This window comes from Sprattus sprattus (assembly GCF_963457725.1).
Source record: "Sprattus sprattus genome assembly, chromosome: 14".
NCBI lineage: Eukaryota > Metazoa > Chordata > Actinopteri > Clupeiformes > Clupeidae > Sprattus > Sprattus sprattus.
The window spans coordinates 14066503-14087293 of record NC_137912.1 but is presented as its reverse complement, the minus strand read 5'-3'; the positions used below and the strand labels follow the sequence as shown (position 1 = coordinate 14087293).

General features: G+C 40.4%; 1 protein-coding gene and 1 pseudogene across 2 annotated transcripts in view; both read left to right on the top strand.

Moving 5' to 3' along the window:
* Positions 1 to 5485: 5485 nt before the first annotated feature.
* The window catches only part of LOC308375519 (putative polypeptide N-acetylgalactosaminyltransferase 8), a gene marked incomplete at both ends in the record, with an annotated part of 29401 nt that continues 14095 nt past the window's right edge, over positions 5486 to 20791 (top strand). The window contains one exon of the mRNA XM_080851685.1: positions 5486 to 5679. Coding sequence (XP_080707811.1) covers positions 5486 to 5679 — 194 coding nt within the window. The remainder of the gene's footprint in view (positions 5680 to 20791) is intronic.
* On the top strand, positions 7362 to 19395 carry LOC308375230 (putative polypeptide N-acetylgalactosaminyltransferase 8; annotated as a pseudogene). Its single transcript has 6 exons — positions 7362 to 7371; positions 7850 to 8033; positions 10519 to 10716; positions 11727 to 12146; positions 12563 to 12697; positions 19363 to 19395. The product of its transcript is annotated as a putative polypeptide N-acetylgalactosaminyltransferase 8 (transcript).

The following is a 20791-nucleotide window of genomic DNA, read 5'->3' as shown; positions in this document are numbered from 1 at the left end:
TGGTCACACACTGCTGTGGGATGGCATCACCACACACTCAGCTCTGCTGTGTCTTATGTTCTGATGCAGTAACAGATGCAGTGTCATCAAGATACAGATTTAATCCAGGCTTCATATAAAGGCTTCCATTACATAGCTTCCAAACTCCTTGTGCTAGTAAACTCTTACTCTGGTGATTCCATTATACCTTAGGCTACACATACAGTATCTTTAGAGGGCCACCTAGTGGCACAACTACATCGTGACATGCTGCTCATCCCCCAAATGCATGTTCCTTACTAAATTGGCTCCATTTCAAAGGGAAATAAACAGGCTTTCCAACGGTATAAGATGTATTGCCAAGAAGCATTGTAACAACAGAGAAATAATCTACCAAACACAAATTTCCTTACTTTTTGTGCCATGTTTAGATAAAAGTTAGCGGTCTCTGACGTCTGAGGTCATCTTACTATGTTTCCTGCCATGCAAGGATGTTAGTTTTAGAGAAGTCGACCCTTCTTATCACCTTTGACCCAAACATGCTCTAGCACATATGCAGACTAAATGGCACCTTATAATCGAAGTTACACACACACACAGAAAAGCAGGGACGTGCACAGGAATTTTGAAGGAACTTTGCTCTGGCCTGGAAAAAAAGGGAAACACGCCCCCTCCCCCTGCATGCATATTCTGCCTATAGCACTTAAAAATGTGAAATTGTCAGGGTAGATCATTAAATGCCGCCGCCATGGACCTCCCCCCGAGCACATATTCCGCGATGTTTTTAATCTAGGCCCACATGAAATTCTGCAGCCATACTATTTCAAAAAAATAAAAAATCCTTTCCTCCTTCTCTGAGGAGGGCAGACGGGCAGTTGCCCGGGCAACCTTAGCCCCCTTCTGTGCACGTCCCTGCAGAAAAGCCATGTTCCTGCATACATTAGATTAGATTCAACTTTATTGTCATAGTACTGAGACAACGAAATGGAGTTTAGCATCCAACCAGAAGTGCATAATAGCAATAAAGTGCAGAGTATGTGCATATGTAAATACATATACACATGATTCATACAAGGTAATTATTAATATAAGGTCTTTAAGTCATTTACAGTGTTATCTCTGTCAATGATTCATTTGGGGCTATGGTGATATAGAAAGTAATTTGCCTCATTTGCCATTCTCTGCTGGATAGGGAGCCTTGTACATGATTCATACAAGGTAATTATTAATATAAGGTCTTTAAGTCATTTACAGTGTTATCTCTGTCAATGATTCATTTGGGGCTATGGTGATATAGAAAGTAATTTGCCTCATTTGCCATTCTCTGCTGGATAGGGAGCCTTGTACATGTATACATGTGCCACGCATACACCTGGGCAGAGGGATGGTGAGAGTTTGCTGGTCTAAAGGCCTTGTGCTTGCTGTGGTCTTAGCTGCCACCTTGCTCTATCTGACCTTGGTCAATTGGAAGACCCATTCCAAGAGAGACAGCATGGTGGGGGAGCATGGGAATTATTATCTCCTGGCAAACTACTCTATGCAGAGTAATGATATTCTGAAGAGACTAGAGCGAATGGAGGGCCATATCAACCAATTAGGTAAGGTGAATGAATGCTTATACCTGGCCAATGACCACAGAACATCATTCCAGTGTAATAATAGATGAATGTAATTCATTGTAAAGCTTGGAAGAGTTGTTAAACTCTGTTGCTTGGGCCACAGGTTACTGAAGGTAATTTATTTGTTCTACAGTTCTGTATGACCCTTACATTTGTGAAGTGTTGTTATCTCAGATTGCAAAATTCAGTGTACTTCAGTTCAGCAAATTGAATAATCCTTTAACAGGGGTGTGTGAGCTTCTGGTATGGGCGGTGCAGAGTGAGGTTGCACTTAAAATTCCTTCCCAGAACAGGCCACTGGTCGATGTAGTAAATCCAGAGGGAGATCAAATCAGAATCCACACAGACTACAAACTCTGTGGTGAAGCAGAGAGCTGCTTTTGAAGAGGTGAATTCTTAGGGCCTGTGGTGGTATCAAGTACAGGCTGAGGTGGTGTTACAGATTACTGCCAAACAGCCAGAATGGAGCCAGATTCGTTTCGTAATTTACAAACAAATGTCATGCAATACACAAAAGTATCATGTAATTTACAAATAAATGTCACAAATCAATGATTCAAATGGCCTGAATAATTTAAATTAGATTTTGGGCTCATGGAAATGCACCCCAGAAAAAAAGAACCTGATTCAACTAAATATTTAATACAAAAAAGACTTAATGTGAAAAGAAACTACTTTCAAACGTGTTTAGTCTGAATTTGCAGTGTATGAACATATGCATGACAAAACACGCACAAATGTGGCACTTTGCTTTACAGCTTACTAGACCTTTGATTGTAACCTTGCGGGCTTTTAGAACTGCAATCTCTTCAATTACGGAACTGAAGTCCAGTCCTAGTAGCAAAACACCAACAATGCACAAAAGGGCCAACGTACCAAGACGCTGTTGATGCATGGTAGAATTGTCACTTCATGGTAGAATACCGCTTCTGTCTGGGTATGGCAACACCACATTAAGATAACCTGCAGTACACCACATCTCCAAAGGTGGCTTCAAAACACCAACAATGACTAAACTCGCTAAATTATGGCGAAACTCATATGATTGTCAAACGAAATGTTTTTGTGGCCGAATTATTATTATTTTTTTGCTGGCCCTAAGGCACGTGCCTTGTCTGCCTAAAGGCCCCCACATACTTATCCGACCCTGCTCTCCGATCTCACGAGGCACGCCCTAAAACGCCCTCCTTGAAGTGGGACCACACCTTTGAGCACCTCGGAGAGCCCTCCGAGGGTCTCGGATGGCCTCTGGAGCACCGCTTGAATTTTCTCACTATCCGATCCGAGCTGTCCGACACCCCTGGCTAAAATCACGTTTCCTGTTTCGTTCCCTATATGACAGCACCGCCGTTTTTAAAAAATCGCTGAGAGATCGCTGGGAACCTGGGGCTGGAGGTCCAGGAGTGCATTAGGAGTTGGAGGAAGATCAGGGACAAGTTTGTAAAAATGAAAAAAACTATGAAGGGCACCAGCGGCGATGCAGGAGGAAAACCGACATCTCCCTTCTTCCTTGCTCTATCGTGGAGCTCGCCGCATATAAAGCATAGGGAGACGTCGTCTAATTACAGCAATAATAAAAACATTTCTTGGTTTTCGAACAGCCTCTTTGTGTTTGAGCTAGCAGAGCATGCAGTGTACATGATGAAATTGTAAAAGAACCTGAATTGTAGACGTAAAAAAGCAAAACTGTTTGTGTGGTATAATAATAGAAAATATTCGGCAATAACCGCCAGCTTGGTCATTGTTGCTATTCATTTCACAACAACAGCCTCTGATCATTAACGGAAAATACACGGGATAAAAACAAACGATTTCTTATTTTATAGTTCTACTGTTGTTGATGATGATGTAATGGCCTTGTAACATCATAATAAACCGATAGTAATCTCCACAGCCCCTCGTAGAACCATGCAGGTAAAGGTGAGTCGTACGATCATCAGATTAGAAAGGGCGTGTCTCTCGTGAAGTCGTACAAGGTGAGTTGGATAACCCTGCAGATGCCTTAATGGTTAATCCGGCATTGCTGTCAGGGACTTCAAGCTTGACACAGACTTCACAATGACAGAATTTTTCAGTTAGAGTCAGCCAGAAACAGATCGCAGGCAAACGGAATCAAGCAGGGAAAATAAAAAGGAATGGAGATCGAACTTACTCGTACTAGGAAAAAATACACAACGCTCAGAAGATTTTCAGAAATAAAAGAAACAGTCCATGGAAGGATTCAAACTGTCAGACAAGGCCAGACAACGGAGGCAGGCGAGTTGAATCTGGAGGGTGCGTGGGAGGAGTAGGACACTACTCAGACGTATGCGTTGGGATGCGTTGATCCAACGGATGGCGGAGGAGGAGTCTGGTGCATGGGGTTTTGTTGATAACAGAGACGTTATAGTGAGATTGACAGGTCAACAAACCAATCACGCCATTTGCAAGCTTTTTATCTTGTGAGTAGTAGCATGCATAACATAAGATAGGTGGCTCAGACACCTCGAAAATCCTATCAGACATATTTTTCAGTTACAATAACGGGGTTTTTACATTGTAGGCCTACAGTGTCTATTTCTCGATAACTTAAAAAAAATCAGCGAAAAAAAGTCAAACAAACCACTTTTAGGTACAAATATGACCATCTACTCTACTGAGTTTGATCCGCCATCTTTTTTTTTTTAGCTTTGCGCTCTTTAGACGTCAACATAAATGCGATCTGATTGGCTAGCACTAGTTGCCTCTCGAAAGGTTGACAATTTTTCAACTCTTGCCGCACGCAACGCATGAAACGCAACGCAACACAACGGAGCCAAAATTCAAGGTCGTTTTATGCTCGGTTTTTAACGCAGAACCGTAATCACGTAAGATACCTAGGGACTCGTTTTGGTTAACGGTTCAATAAGGTTCCCCAAGGATTGTACCTTCTCATAATAGTCAGTGCTTGTAATACAATGGTGTTGGCCGCAAGTTAACTCCAATTCACGTTAATGTTAACTTTTGTATATGAGCAGACCGGGCTCATTTTATCAAACTCGTGCTTGCCTCGCGGGAGCAATTGATTGATTCACGTCAATATGAATGGATAACATGAGTAACAGGTGGTGGAAAATGAATATGAAAGTATTTGTTCGGTGAATTAGCGCATTCTCACCAAACAATCGCGGGTGGTGTCTCCTGTGAGAATGGGATATTCTTTCCATGAATTCGTGGTGATTTGAGCGCTTAAAGAGGGTTTAAAGAGGGTTTGTAAAGGAGTTCATGTCTTCGGACCTCTTCTGTTATGTTTGTTCATAATCCACAAGAAGAGGCTTCCGAGACGGTCTGCAGGCTATTCATGATTAAAAAAAAATTCTGGGTCTAAAAATGACTGTAGTATGCTACGTGAGACTCATGAAAGGCTGTGGTTAGCAGGCCAATCACAGTCTTTACGAGCTGTGTGGGGCCGGCGTGGCTTTGTCGGATGGTCACAAATTTTGGGGGACGCACTTAAGCAGGTAATAGGGGTTATGTTACTGCGCAAGGGGCTCTGTGTATCTTACCTGCTTACGTTCTGCGTCAAAAACTGACTGTAAATTCCACTTCAGTTCAACAAAGGATAAAGTCATCCCATTCAAAGTGAATGGGGATCCGTCAACCTTGAACGCATTCCAACACAAACATGTGAGTGGGCCGTCAGTGCCAACGTTACAGGTGCATCGTCCCTATATAACATTGTGTTTGTCTACAAACCTCAATTTCTGTCTAGTGAACAGAAACACATTTATGTTTTTATTAATATTGAAAAAAAAGAATGGCTTAACATTAAACTAATGGCAGGTTTTAACATTTTACCACACTGTGTAATGTAAAATGTTGACCGGTGTATCTCAGTCAGTTCACTCCACAAAACCGAGGTGAGCAAGATGGATGAAATGAAGAAGGAAAACAAGACCAAAAAGCTGTATCCAAACTCTTTTCTCTTCAAAAACTGGGATGCTGCTCTAACTGAAGAGGAACAAATGGAGGCTGAGCAGTTGTTTCAGAAATATGGCTACAACACCTTTCTGAGCAACCGCTTGCCTTTGGACAGGGAACTACCCGAAACACGACATTATAGGTGAGTTTCCAACACTTGGAATTCAGCTATTTGAAGTCCTACACTAACAAATATAAAAATTCAATAACAGTCATTGGCTGTTTTCGACTGTGTTCTAGGTGTTTGGAGAGAAAGTACCCAAAGGATCTGCCCACCATTAGTGCTGTGCTGATCTACCTTGATGAGGCCCTGTCCATCATCAAGAGAGCCGTCTATAGCATCATCAACAGGACTCCTCCTCACCTCCTCAGAGACATTGTCCTGGTGGACGACCACAGCTCAAACGGTTCGTTTCTCAAGCTTTCTTGTCATGATGACCAGGGATGTGCACAGGAGGGGGCTAAGGTTGCTCAGGCAACTGCCCATTTGCCCTCCTCGACTGAAGTTGCCCCTCCAAAGCAAATATATATATATACAGTACTGTGCAAAAGTTTTAGGCAGGTGTGAAAAAATGCTGTAAACTAAGAATGCTTTCAAAAATGGAAGTGTTAACAGTTTATTTTCATCAATTCTTCATAAATTAACAAAATGCAGTGAAGGAACAGAAGAAAATTCTAAATCAAATCAATATTTGGTGTGACCACCCTTTGCCTTCAAAATAGCATCAATTCTTCCAGATACACTTGCGCAGTTTTTGAAGGAACACGGCTGGTAAATTGTTCCAAACATCTTAGAGAACTAACCACAGATCTTCTGAGGATGTAGGCTTCCTAAAATTCTTCTGTCTCTTCATGTAAACCCAGACAGACTCGATGATGTAGAGATTAGGGCTCTGTGGGGGTCATACCATCACTTGCAGGACTTTTTGTTCTTCTTTAAGCTGAAGATAGTTGTTAATGACATTGGCTGTATGTTTGGGGTTATGTTCCTGCTGCAGAATACATTTGGTGCCAATCATACGCCTCCCTGATGGTATTGCATGATGGATTAGTATCTGCCTGTATTTCTCAGCATTGAGGACACCATTCATCCTGACCAAATCTCCAACTCCACTTGCAGAAATGCAGCCCCAAACTGGAAAGGAACCTCTACCATGCTTCACTGTTGCCTGCAGACTCTCATTATTGTACCTCTCTCCAGCCTCCAGCGAACAAACTGCCTTCTTCTACAGCCAAATATTTCTAATTTTGACTCATCAGTTCAGAGCACCTTCTGCTATGTTTCTGCACCCTAGTTTCTATGTTTACGTGCTTAGTTCAGTCACTTGGCCTTGTTTCCTTGTCGGGGTAGAGCTTTTTGGCTGCAACTCTTCCATGAAGACCACTTCTGGCCAGACTTCCCCGGGCAGTAAATGTCTGTTCCTGGGTGCCACTGGTTTCTGCCAGTTCTGAGCTGATGCCACTGCTTGAAATCTTCCGATTTCGAAGGTAAATAAGCTTGATGTGTTTTTCATCAGCTGCATTAAGTTTCCATGGCTGAACACTGCGTCTACGATCCTCAACGTCTTCTTCAAAAGAGCTTGAACTGCACATTTTGAAACCCCTGTCTGCTTTGAAATCTTTGTCTGGGAGAGACCCTGCTGATGCAGTATAACTACGTTGTGTCTTGTTGCTGTGCTCAGTCTTACCATGTAAATGGATAAAAAAATAAACATTTATTGTTTACATTTTTCAAAGCATTCTTAGTTCATAGCATTTTTTCACACCTGCCTAAAACTTTTGCACAGTACTGTATTTGTAATACTTTTACGGCTGCAGAACTTCATGTACTACTGTAGGCCTAGATAAAATAATCACGGATTACGCGTCTAGGGGGAGGGGGCGTGGCAGCGGCGGTTAGTGAGAGTTTGAAGTGATATAGGCAAAATATGCGTCCAGGGGACGGGGGCGTGGCGGAGGCAGTGACATTTTTTTTACATGTTGCCCCTTTTTTCCAGGGCAGAGCAATGGCCCTTCAAAATTCCTGTGCACGTCCCTGATGATGACGGTTATTCAAGCAGATTAACTGAGATTCTCTCCTCCCTCAATCCTGTTCTCCATCACCTGTGAAACAGAAATAAACCACAGGATTTCTTTTAGAGTGGGTTGTGTCAGTTAGGTTCTGGGTACATTTAGAGCACCACCTCAAGTTGTGCAAATCAAACAAAAGAAGAATGTAGACTGTTGCTACATTACTATTTATTATTCAGTATGTTTAAAATAGTTTACAGAAAAGATCTTCCATGTAACTGTAAATCCATATATCTTAACAGATGATTTGAAAGACCAATTAGATGCCTTTGTGAACATCATCCATGTGACTAGACCTGGCCTGATAAAGCGGGTCAAGCACTCCGAACAGCTAGGCCTAAGTCAGGCACGGATATCAGGATGGAAGGCTGCCACTGGTGACGTGGTTGCCATTTTGGACGCCCATATTGAGGTCCACAAGGGCTGGTAGGTTAACCAGATTTCAAGCAGCGTTGTAAAATTCTGAAGTCTGAACATTTCTTCCCCCCCCTGGATGCCATACTTTGTTCTGTGCAGTTGTACCCAAGGCATGTATCAATGTTGAACAATGCATTTGGGGCTATAATGTACTACAGCATTACATGCTTGACATAAACTGTAACTGATTGATCTAAATAACAGGTGTAATTATGATGCTTTAAAGGTGCAGTATGTAGTTTTGTTGTGAAAAAAATAAAATGCCTCTAGCTTTCCAAAGAGAAGATGATAACCATTGATCCCCGCTATTACCATGCATTTTACAAAACGTGTTATTTCCCTTTTGCAAGTATGTATTTATATGTCCTGACCCTCTTAATTGTTAACAAATGCATGAAAAACACCTCAACCAAATCATCAGTGTGCACAGAACACACAGGACACAGGCAAGGCAAGTTTATTTATATAGTTCATTTCATACACATTGGTAATTCAAAGTGCTTTACAAATAAACAGATAAAAGAACATTTTAACAGTGTAGAAAACACAGAATAATTGAAGATTAAAAAGGAACAGGGCATTACATGAGCCAAAAGACCTGGGATCAAGACGCATGCATCAGCCAATCAAATCAACTTTCATGAAAACCCGACAGCACAGGTGCTAGCCAATAAGATTGCGTTCATGCTCATGTCAAAGAAAAAAGCTGGCGGACCAAACTCCGTGTAGGTAGGGGATCCGTATTCCCCCTGGGATCAGTATTAAAACTTGTCTGGGAAGTCCCGCCCCTCTTTTTCCAGCCAATTTAATTTTGCCTTCAAAGTCAGTCTGGCAAAGAGTCTATACCAGGTTAGTTCGGTATTGTAAGGATCCTTGGAGCCAGTCACAAACTGGCTATTGGCTACCTGGCGCGCCATTGGCGGATTTAAACTAACCACGACTACGTAAAAAAATAGGTGTGTTAAACGGGTTTTTCAAAAACTTATAACGAATATCAGTTTATTCCGTTTACATGAGCACTAGAATAACCAGATAGTCTAACTACAAAACCCGATAATAATCTGTTTTTATAGTGTGCATCTAAACGCTCTCAATGATTAAATTGAAAACGAGATGCAAAGTACGTCACCTGTATCGTCGGTCTGATTGGTTAAAGGAGTGTCCAATTAGGTGACTGAAGTGGACCGCCATTGCGTAGTTCGCCAGACTAACTGAGCAAATGAAATGCAGTGAAGGTGGCGGGGAATTCCCAGACAATATTAAAACAGGAAAAGAGTATGTCATTTTGACAAGTGATCACAACTAAAAATATGCGAATGTCAGCACATTTGATTCTAGAAGAAAAGCCTTTGATAACAGCAAGTAACAAACTATTCAGTTGGCAAACAACTAGATAGCTAACAAGCTAGCTAGACCTAGAGTTTAGTGGTGATGTGCTCTGAGTGCAAAAACAAGATGCAGACTATGAAATTCATTTTTACACATTTAAATGTCTTCTTACCAGTGCTATTCAGTTCACCACATACCGCATCAAATAACAAATGCATACTTTAAACTGAATTAAGTACTCGATCCCAGCGGAAATAAGGATCGGCTATCTTCAGATGGTCGTATTTGTACCTAAAAGTAGTTTGTTTGACTTTTTTGGGTAACACTTTCTTTTAAGTCTAGCTTTATGAGGACCTATAAGGCCATTATAAGTGTCTTAATAATGACTTACAAAGTAGCTTTAAGTCATTATAGCAATCATTATAACTATGTATAATGTCTTTTAACACGGAATAATGCATTATAAATATGTGATCGTCAGTCTGTGTGGCAGTAACACTTTCTATGAAGCCTGCCTTCATAAAGCCCTATAAGGGCATTTTTAATGCCTTTAAAAAGTAGCTATACTTTATTGTAGCACTAATTATAACTATGTATGCAAGTCTTCATAGCACCCCATAACCACCTTTATGATATTAAATTCATATTCATGTATGGTAATTAGCATGGTGACTATGCTGCTATACAATTGATGTTAAGAAGGCAATTAGTTGACTGAAAACTACTTTTCAATGATTTTTGGATATGAGCCAGTAAATGTTCAGTATAGAATCATCGAGATTATTCTTTCAACTTTTGAAAAGAATTTGCCAATTATCTTCCATATATGTGGTATTATTGTAGGTCAAGAAGCATTTCCAGTTTTCACAACAATATCCACAGATTGCACTTTTAAGCACTGTTATGTAATACATAATACATCAGTGTCATATTAGAAATATGTACAATGTGTATTTCAAAGCATTATGTTACCCTCTGCTAAAAACATTTACTCATATGACAATATAACACTTTCATTTATGAATGAAGGTACTGGCTTATGTCAAGCCTATGAGGCATTCTTCCATTTTATAAACAATACACTTACAATGCATTATGAACCTATTTGTTAAACTTCAGACCCATTTCTTTGCTGCATCCGTACTTAAACTCTCTGTGTGCTTAGGGCAGAGCCTCTCCTGGCTCGAATCAAGGAGGACCGCTCTGTGGTGGTGTCACCAGTGTTTGATAAAGTCAGCTGCTATGATTTCAAGTTGACCAATTACATGCCTTCAGCGCATGGCTTCGACTGGGCCCTGTGGTGCATGTATGAGTCCTTCCGCCCAGAGTGGTATGCCAAACACGATGAGTCACTCCCAGGAAAGTGAGTTCTTCTTTACTTAATCTCACTCTATGGACTATTTATATCTCGCATCCATTGTGCTCACCCACTTAGTTATCTAATGGATACAAAGTAAAATAGACATTGGGCCCTATTTTGAGAATGATAACGGCTGGCGCACTGTTGCTCTAGCGATAAAGCGAGCGGTTAAGGTGTGATTAAAGACAATAAGGGCCTCATTTACTAACAGGATTGCGCCCATGTAAGAAGACCATATCAATACCATAGCAATGTCGCCATGGATTCTTGACAGTTTTATAAGAAATAAAGTGTAGTACTTCCTCTCTTGTTCCAAACAAATACTTTGGGGTGGGTACTGTGGCGCGAGCCAATGAGCCCCTCGCACAGGTTCGATTTCGGCCTGCTGTCGTTTCCCGTTTCTTCTCCCCACCTCTTCACTGTCCTATTCAAATAAAGGCTAAAATGCCCATAAATAAATCTTAAGAAATATAATTCTTGACACAAAAATGCCCTAACACATACCTTTGAACTGACTGTTAGCTATTTGTGACTGTACTGTATGTGTTGATATAGTAACGATATGGGATATCACAGAGGCAGAGAAATATCTTGATGTGTAAATTGCAAGAGCAGCAGTGTCCAGTAGCCTATAAAAGTGGTGACTGCTTTAGATATGGGGATGCAAGGGGTTTAACCTTTAAAAAAGTTATATTTTTTAAAAAGCCTGCCATGATATGTGTTTACATTGAGGATATCAGATATCATTTCATTGAATATTCTCATATCACAGATGTGCACCATCTTCCTTGCAACGCTTTGCCACGCCCATATAAATTCACATTTATTTCATGGCCAGAGTTCAGATAAACCACCTGGGTTTTGGAATATTCCGTTTCCGCCAGCAGTTATCGTCCTCGACATAGGGTCGCGATGTACTTTCATCCATGTTTCAATGATTCATTCACCAATTCTTACATTGTCAGGTGTAAACTGGTTAAAGTGTATGTATAATTTCTGAAACTGATTGACAGGAGTCCGTCCGTTATGGGGATACTGGTGGCAGATCGTGTTTTCTTTGGGGAGATTGGAGCACTGGATCCTGGCATGAAAATCTATGGTGGAGAGAATGTTGAATTAGGGATCAGAGTAAGTTTCAGCAGGTGCCATATGAATAAAGATATTCTGTGACAACAAAGACAATACACTCGATGGCAACCCTGAGGCTGAGGGTTCTGAACTCTTCTCGTGGGAATGACTGGTTTCAGGTGTGGCTGTGTGGTGGTAGCATTGAGGTGATTCCCTGTTCCAAGATTGCTCACTTGGAGAGAGCACACAAACCTTACATGCCAGAGTTGAAATACGTAATGCAGAGAAACGCTCTCCGGGTGGCTGAGGTGTGGATGGACGAGTACAAGCACAATGTCAACATTGCCTGGAATCTCCCTTTCAAGGTGAACAAAACAAAGGAGGACTTAGTCTAGGGGGCATTCCAAATATGTGGTTCAGTGACAAACCTAGGTACGTTAGCTCCGAGTAAGTGGTATACCTCCTACAGGAAGTAACCTATGGCTTTGTTTTGCTAGGAGAAAGAAGCCATAGTGCTCTTCTATTAGGAGGTTTAGCACTTACTGGGAGTTAAACTATACAGGTTTGTCATTAAACCAAGTACTTGGAATACCCCCCTGGTGTCTCTGACCCCCCCGCACACACACACACACACACACACAACAAAAAACACATAGGGGAAAATGAGAAAATATTTATTCATGCCCATGCATCTTACCTGTTTGTTTTATTTAAGAAAATTTGTCAAATTAGTCCATTTAGCATTTTTCTGCACTTCCTGTATGCTTTTTTCTCCCTGTAGGACCATGGCATAGATATTGGTGATGTGTCTGAAAGAAAGAAGCTGAGGGAGAAACTGAAGTGTAAGCCTTTCCAGTGGTACCTCGACAATGTCTATACCCGGTTAAACCCGATGAACATTCTTGGCTATGGAATTGTAAGTATAGCATCGTGTTACATTTCTTACATTGAAAGTTTGACTTTTGTACAAAGTTGAGACTAACAGTTTGAACAGTAGATACAACTACATAAAGGTTTATATTTAAAAGAAAGACTATTGGACCTATTGTAAAAACTGGACTTGATGTCAGTTGCAGAATGACATGAACACAAATGCATGTGTGGATCAAGGAGCCGTGCCAGGACACACTCCCATCTTATATGGCTGTCATGGTTACACCTCTCAGGTATGGGCCAGCTCACCATATATTTTCAATATGTTAAAGCAACACTATGCAACAATTTGACACTTTTTAAAGAGATGGTTTTATAGGCAACTAGTTTTGGTACCATCCCCAAATTCATTTTGATAGCATATATTCATGTGAAGGACAGATAAACACCTGTGTCTTCCCCACTAGCCATCCAGGATATGCACTATGTAGTTCTGTGTTCCGGGCTGAAAAACCCTGGAAGAAAAGCTTTCACAGCATGACATTGCCAGTTTTACTACCAAAAGACCCCCCCCCCCCCCCCCCATTTAAAAAAAAATTATAACTAAATAAGTGAAAGACAAACTTAAATTCTTAATTGACCTATCGCTTAGCCCTGCCCCCCTTACATTAGTTACTGTTGCTAACTTGGACAAACTATAGGAGCTGACTAGAGTTCACAGTGGCAGCTATCAGTGTCAAAATGATATCCCAAGAGGCTCTAGGCAACTTTTGGAGACATAAGGACCTGATTTCTTCTAGAAGCATTCAAAAGGTAGTCTGGGAAGTCCCGCCCCTCTTCTCCGGCCAATTTGATTTAGCCTCTGAAAGGGGTCTGGCAAACTTAGGATAGCAGTTCACTTCAAGATTTCCAGAATCCTTGGAGCCAATCACAAACTGGCTTTTGGCTACCTGGCCCGCCATTGGCGGATTTAAAATAACCACGTCTACCGTAACAAAAGCGAAACTTAAGAGAAAAGCACAGTAAACTATATACTGCTCTCGCGGCTGTCTTGGATGATTTCAAAGGCAAGTTTTCTTTGAAAATAGAACAGAAACCTGCTCTGGAACAATTCATACAGAAAAAAGATGTGTTTGCTTTATTACCTATCGTTGTATAGTATCGTTGGTCTGATTGGTTAAAGGCGTGTCCAATTACGTGAGTGAAGTGGACCTCCATTGAGGAGTTGGCCAGACTAACTGAGCAAATTAAATGCAGTGAAGGGGCGGGGAATTCCCAGACAATTCAAAAGGGACTTCATTATGAAATGGAGGGATATGTACAAAATGTAAAACTAGATATGATGGATGACAAGCTTAAATTAGAGGCGAGAATTTATAGATCACAATGCAATAAGGTGAATCCATCTCACGGTCATCACACTTGCAGATAACAACGTCCCATACCAGCATTGTTCATGCACCGCAGGGAAAGATTAAATTAATTTACCTTCAGTTAATTTTACTCATCTGGAGAGGCACTGAGATGTAGACCTACGTTTATAAACTAGCATTACCCTGTCCCTGACAGGGCAGTGTCCTAGCGTAGCTGGGCCATTCTATCGAATTCGTGTAATATGCAGTCCCTCAACAATAAAAACTATTTACAAAACAATTAGGTATTTAGGCATAGATATTTAATTAGAAAATGTTATGGTCTATATAAACCCAATGCATTACATGAGATAGTGATAAGCTAAATATATACAAAATCATCATTTATAGGGTACTTTCTATTGGGAAGTAGCTGTCCCCAACCCTGACATCTAAATTTCAATGCCTTTAAATAACACTTTTCAATTTTTTTAGATTTTTTTCAATGATTTAATTTCAAAGATCTTTATGATTGGGTTGAAACAGAACTTGGAATATTTAGATTTATTGTGGGTTTAATTTTTAAATCAATTTTCTATACTCAAAAAATCATGTCCCTAGTTTTCTAGTCACTACCGAAACACAAGAGTTTTAGTCCATTGGCTGAGCCTGTGTTTTAGCCACGACTCTGCATTTTTGACCATGCAGTGACACTGCATCTCTGACCCTCATGGTTGAATGGTAAGTAGCTAAATCCCATAGTTTTTATATAAATGTGTTCCAAAGTCTGAAAATCGACATGTAACCTTAAGAATTGTCACTACCGAAACGCATGTTTTCTTCAATTAAGTAAACCTTTTGGGGTTTTATGGAAAATCTTATGTTTGTATGTGTGTTCACCTCTTCAAAGATGTGTTTTCATGCCGTGTGCTTGTTAGAATTCTTTATTTATGCTTAAAGTTAGCTAGAATTGTCACTACCGAAACAGTCACTACCGAAACATATGGTAGTGACCTGATGATTTCAGTAGTGAAAAAAATGAAATGGTAAGTAGTGCAATCCCATAATTTTTAAATAAATGTGTTGTGTGGACTAAAGGGCGGCCCAGAGCACCTTTTGGAAGATTTTGGGAGAGAAATGAACATCCATCCAACAGTGCAGTCACTACCGAAACACTGGATGTCACTACCGAAACAGTGCAGCACTACCGAAACACAGGATGTTTTGTAAAAAAATAAGTATATTGAGTAATCAACTAAAATGTTATGATACTGATTGGATTAATGTACGTTCAATTTCATCAATAAACAACTCTGGAATCAATATGATCAGTATTTAGCATTTTACAAAGAAATATTGCACTTAGATTTTGATGAATTCTATAAATTGAACTTGAAAATGTGGTAAAAAATTCATTTTTATGGATTTCATTGTGAAAACCTTCAAGAAATATTTGTAAAAATACTCTTCAGAGAAGGGAAGGAAACACAATCTGAACAGGTCAATAATAATACTTTTTTACTATAGTAAATGTGATGTTTCGGTAGTGACAATTTTTGGAAGAGGAAAAACATTCCAACACATTCTGAAAATACAATATAAAAATGTACTGTTCTTTTACTAGATAAGTGTACTTTAGATATGGTACAATATACATACGGACAAAGTTTTGGGAATAAATCATTAAAAAAATCTAAATATTTCCGACCTGACTTTACACCAATTCGGTAGAATGGCCCAGCTATGTCAGTTATCGGACAGTGTCAAACATTCTGTTAAACAATCAAAATGCTAAGTTTAATAATGGATTAACAATCGATGTGCTTAGTTTAATAGCTAATGGATTAAAATGACAATGTGAACGTTTGCCGATAACACATGCAGTCCGATAATAAACACCATTACGATAACTGTCTAGCAAGCGCAGCTAGTGAATAGCTAACGTTAGCTAGTTTTAACCAGAGATAACTTGTCTAAGCCTAGTATAACATCAGTGGTGAAAGTAAGCCGGAACTATCAATGACAATAATGTGAATAATGAGTATGCCTATGACCACGTAGGCTTAGTTTATTACTTTAGCAGAGGAAAATTGCAACCTAACAAGTTCCATTTGGGAGACCCAGAGGGTAACTGTCCCCCCCGCCCCCACACCTTCCCCCTTCTCATACAGGATCTGTGCAAGGCACCTTCTTAATGAGCAGGGGCGCCTGCAGCTGCAGGGGGCGCCAATTTGGCAATACCCAACACAGTGATATGATAGATCAGTGGTTCTTAACCCTATTGGAGGTACTGAACCCTGCGAGCTTCATCAGTTCATTCACCGAACCCTTCGTAATTGAAAAAAAAATAATATGATTTCTTTAAAACATAGGTATATATTTTACTAGTGCACAAAATTAACCATGCATCAGTTGCACACAAACTCAGAAAAAACATAACCAAACAAAACATGAATTTCACACAAAAACATTACTCAATGAATATCAACTGCAAATCAATGTGACTTTTGCTGTTGCCTTTCAGATACAAGTTCAGAAATGTACATTTTTACTAAGCAATGAAATATTTGTAATCTAACACGGCGGAGAAAAATTGTGTGTTGCCAAATTGTCGGACGCCAATTTTTCAACTGCCGACAAAAACGGCCCGACATTGCTAGTGTGAACCGGGCTATAGCCTGCTGTGTGTGTCTTGACCCCTGCCGAACCCCTGAGAGCAGTGTTCGAATTACAGGGGGTACCGGGGGGGTCTGACGGTCCCGATTGAGACTTGATACCCCCCAAATGGCATTAAAATGAAACTTTGGGGGGTACCGAAAATAATGTATTTATTCTTCAAATTGCGTGTTTAAAAGTGTCTTCTTATTTCTTAAATGCGTTCGATGTTTACTATGACATTAAAATTCAAACACCCCTTGAATGGACTGTACCATTAACACGTCTTCAGCGGTCTTTCAACGTCTTCTCTATGGCTTGACCTTAACTTGAACTCGTCGTCGACTTTAACTTGACGCGCTCACGCGACCATCACTTCAAGAACACCGACGAACAGGACACTGATCGACCGAAATGTCTAAGCTGTTTTTAAGGACCATAATCTGCGAGAACATCAGTTCACTCCCCTGGACCTAGCAGATAGATAGCCTATGTAAAAACATTTCGACTTTATTCTCGACATGTCGACTTTATTCTCGACATGTCGACTTTATTCTCGACAGACATGTTGACTTTATTCTCATGTCGACTTTATTCTCGACATGTTGACTTTATTCTCGACATGTCGACTTTATTCTCGAATTGCCAAATATTTTTCCCCCCCTTATACCTGCACAACACCACAATAGGGATAGCACTACCATATATTTATAACCTAGTGTCCTATGTGCAGAGCCGCTTAAAAAAAAAAAAAAAAAAAAACATGTGACGTCATCACCATCCGTTTCAAAATGCTGACCCCCCCGAAGCTGGAGTGATAATTCGAACACTGCCTGAGAGTGACTCAACGAACCCCTGGGGTTCGATCAAACCCAGGTTAAGAACCACTGTAATAGATAGAAAATAGAAAACCGCTTCGCAGCCTGGATGATTTTTATTTAATTTTTTAAGCGCTCGTGCCGCCCCCCCACGTGCCAGTGCCTAAAAACCGCAGTTAGCTTGCTAGTTTTGGAACATAACTACTTATTGCTGCTTTAACAGATGCACTGAAGAGACGCCTACAAACAACATCTCAAATACCTCTTGTTGCAGACTTGTTACTATAGCTCTAGTAGTGAGATATATATTGGACAAATCCATTTCTTCAAGGACCAAACCAACCGCTGTCTAGTGGACCTAGGCTCAGGAGAACTTCCACAGCTACATGATTGCGATAAGGCCAACCAAACAGGTCTTAATGCGTACTGGGACTTTAAACAGGTGAGGCTCTCAATAAGCCTGAAAATATTTGTTATCTTACTAGTTCTATTAGACTTACGAAAGGAATATATGAGACATCCATTAGCAAGATGCGACATAAGTTTGGTTTTTGGTGATGTGTGTTTCTTTGCCACACAGGGGTCTGCCATACAGAACAGACAGACAAAGAGATGTTTGGAGGTAAATGATGCCAAACTCATCATGCAGAAATGCAGTGGTCAGCACTGGAGGATTCAAAATGTAGTCAAAGACTTTTAAGACTATGAATACCTTCAGAGGACATGTCTACGATTCAGACAGCTACTATCCTGACAAATATTCAGGTTCCAAACCAAATATTGGTTTTGCAGAGTGAGTGCACATGAACAGTATCATACTTGAATACACAATCTCATAATCTCTTGTCAAAGCAAGAGCAGAGGGGGTATGAAAAGGTAAAACACCCAGGAATGGAATTAGTTTTTAAGATATTTCGTTTACATCATCTTATCAAGAAAGTAATAAGCTATAATCTGTATACATAATGTATACAAAGTTAACACTTCTGTAATGTATCATGTGAAAGTCTGTCTTCTGTTTTTCACATCATTAAAACTTCCAATGGTTTTTATCTATGAAATAAAAAAGGGGAACCCCACTGGATAGGTCGATCTGGTAACACCACGGAACTCTCCTTTTGGGGCGCCCTTTTTCTTTTTTCTTTAATCTACAATAAATGTATGTTTCGAAGATTCTGCAGTAGCAAAAATCTCTCTCGCAATACCACAACCAGTCAAAAGTTCACGTGTAGATCTGAAGTTTATTGCAGTCATTGAGCCACAATAGGAGATGGTCCATGAATGATCCCATGAATGACTGGTCAGTCTTTTTAAAGGAACTTAGTTCCTCCCTGTGACGGGGCACCTGTGTGAACCGCCACTGCAGCCTATAGGCTGCTGCTTTTGTGGACTGGGTGCAGGTGTTTTGTGTGTGTGTTGCATGTTTGATGTTCGTGTCTTTGTTCAGTTAAAATCAGTACACATTCAATGTCTTGTCTCTGAAATGTTCCGTTTATTTAGTTTAACAATCATATCCTACATCATATTGTCATATTTCATACCGTTTGTCTACCGGTGTTTAATGTCTCGTCATACGTTTGTGTTGTGAAGATGCACGATACAAGCGAGTTTTAAAATTCCCGGGTTATCCCGATTTATGTTTAATGAGATTTGGCTGATTTATTATGTGTCGGCTATGCCGTCAACGAACCCTGATTAGCCTACTACGTTGGTGTAGTCTGTTTTTCTCAGCTGTTTGAGACCCCGTTTACACGGTGGGAAAACGCAGATATTTTCATGCGGTTTGGCTTTTCATTTCACAAAAACGGAGGTTTTATCACGGAAAACGATAATTTCTAAAAACCGGATTTCTGAAAACTCAGTTTTTGTGTTTGCGTGTGTAGGCCTACTGGGTCAAACAGAGTTTCAGTTTCTGAAACGTCACAGTATGCGACTAAAAATGCATCACGTCATGTGATGGTCCTATGTTTACAGTTAGTTTGCTTACTGATCATGGATGCTGTTAAGGTAGTGCTCATTTACGTTAAGGCAAACGCAGGATCGCATTCTTTCAACCCTATAGCCTAAGGGAATCTCAACTGTTTCCCAGTTTGTGACTATTGGCTTAAGCAATGGTATCCCCCGCACTTCCACCAGTGGACAACGAGTTTTCCATTCCATTTTGTCTACCTATTGAGTAGCCCAGATTAAATACACTTAAATATCTAGGACTCATAGCCAATGAAATGGATTAGCCTTCTTATGCAAACCTGTCAGGTTTCTGGACTGCAATCCCCCTGTTGACCATGTGGGGTCCTCAGTTCTGGTTTGGGCTGTCACATGTGTGTTTTATGTCTCATTGTTGTCACCTGTGTCTCGTTTGGTTGCCTTTATAAGCTGTCTGTTTTTTGTGTTCTGTGCTCAGTCTTGATTTGATGCCCTACGGTCGCACAGCGTGAGTCTTTTTTGTCTTGTGGAATCCTTGTCTTTGTTAAGCCTTTTTTCCTGGAGTTGCCCTTTTTTGAACCTTGTCCTAAGTTCTGAGTTATACTGTTTTTGCTACTTTTTGTTGGACGCCTTAACTGCCCAGACTGAATTTTGTATCTGGATGTTTTTGAGTTCTTTTTTGCCTGGTCTGTTGATCATCTCTGCCTGGTGCTAAGTAAATATTCTTTCTGAAACCAAGAGTCAACTGTGTGTTCCTTCTCTGCATCTGAGTCCAACACTCACTTAGTACGCTGGTAGGCTCCCCGCCTGCCACACGGGACATCACAGGTTCGATCCCCAGTTGAGCCTGACACAAATCTACAGATTTGGCATAGTTATGATGGCGCTTTGGGGCGTAGGCCTATATGCGGATTCATGTAAACAGAAACTTTTTTGAAAACGACCTTGTGTGTACGACGTTATTTTTGAAAACGGAGGGGCAGAAATATTCGTTTCTGAAAATACCCGGCTATGTGTAAATGTGGTCTGAGACATCATGTTTAGGTATGGCTGCTGTGAACCACAGGTGTTGGTGTCTTGCTGATTGACACACCTGAAATTAATGATTGGTATGAGCCAATTGAAAGTGCTTGTCAAGGCTACTTAAACTCGCTTTTTCTTTGTTCAGGAGGGTTGCCAGTGTAATAAGACGTAAGTCTTTGGGGCGCTCACCATGGACTAGCTACTTTGGTCCTTTTACTTATTTAAGTCGACTTAAATTGTGCTTATTTGTATTGAGGCTCTGATGCCCATTTATTTGTCTTTTTGGAAAGTTTCATTTATATTGATTTAGTATTGTTATTGTTTTACTGCCTGAGCCTTATTTGGGTAAAATAAAAACCCATT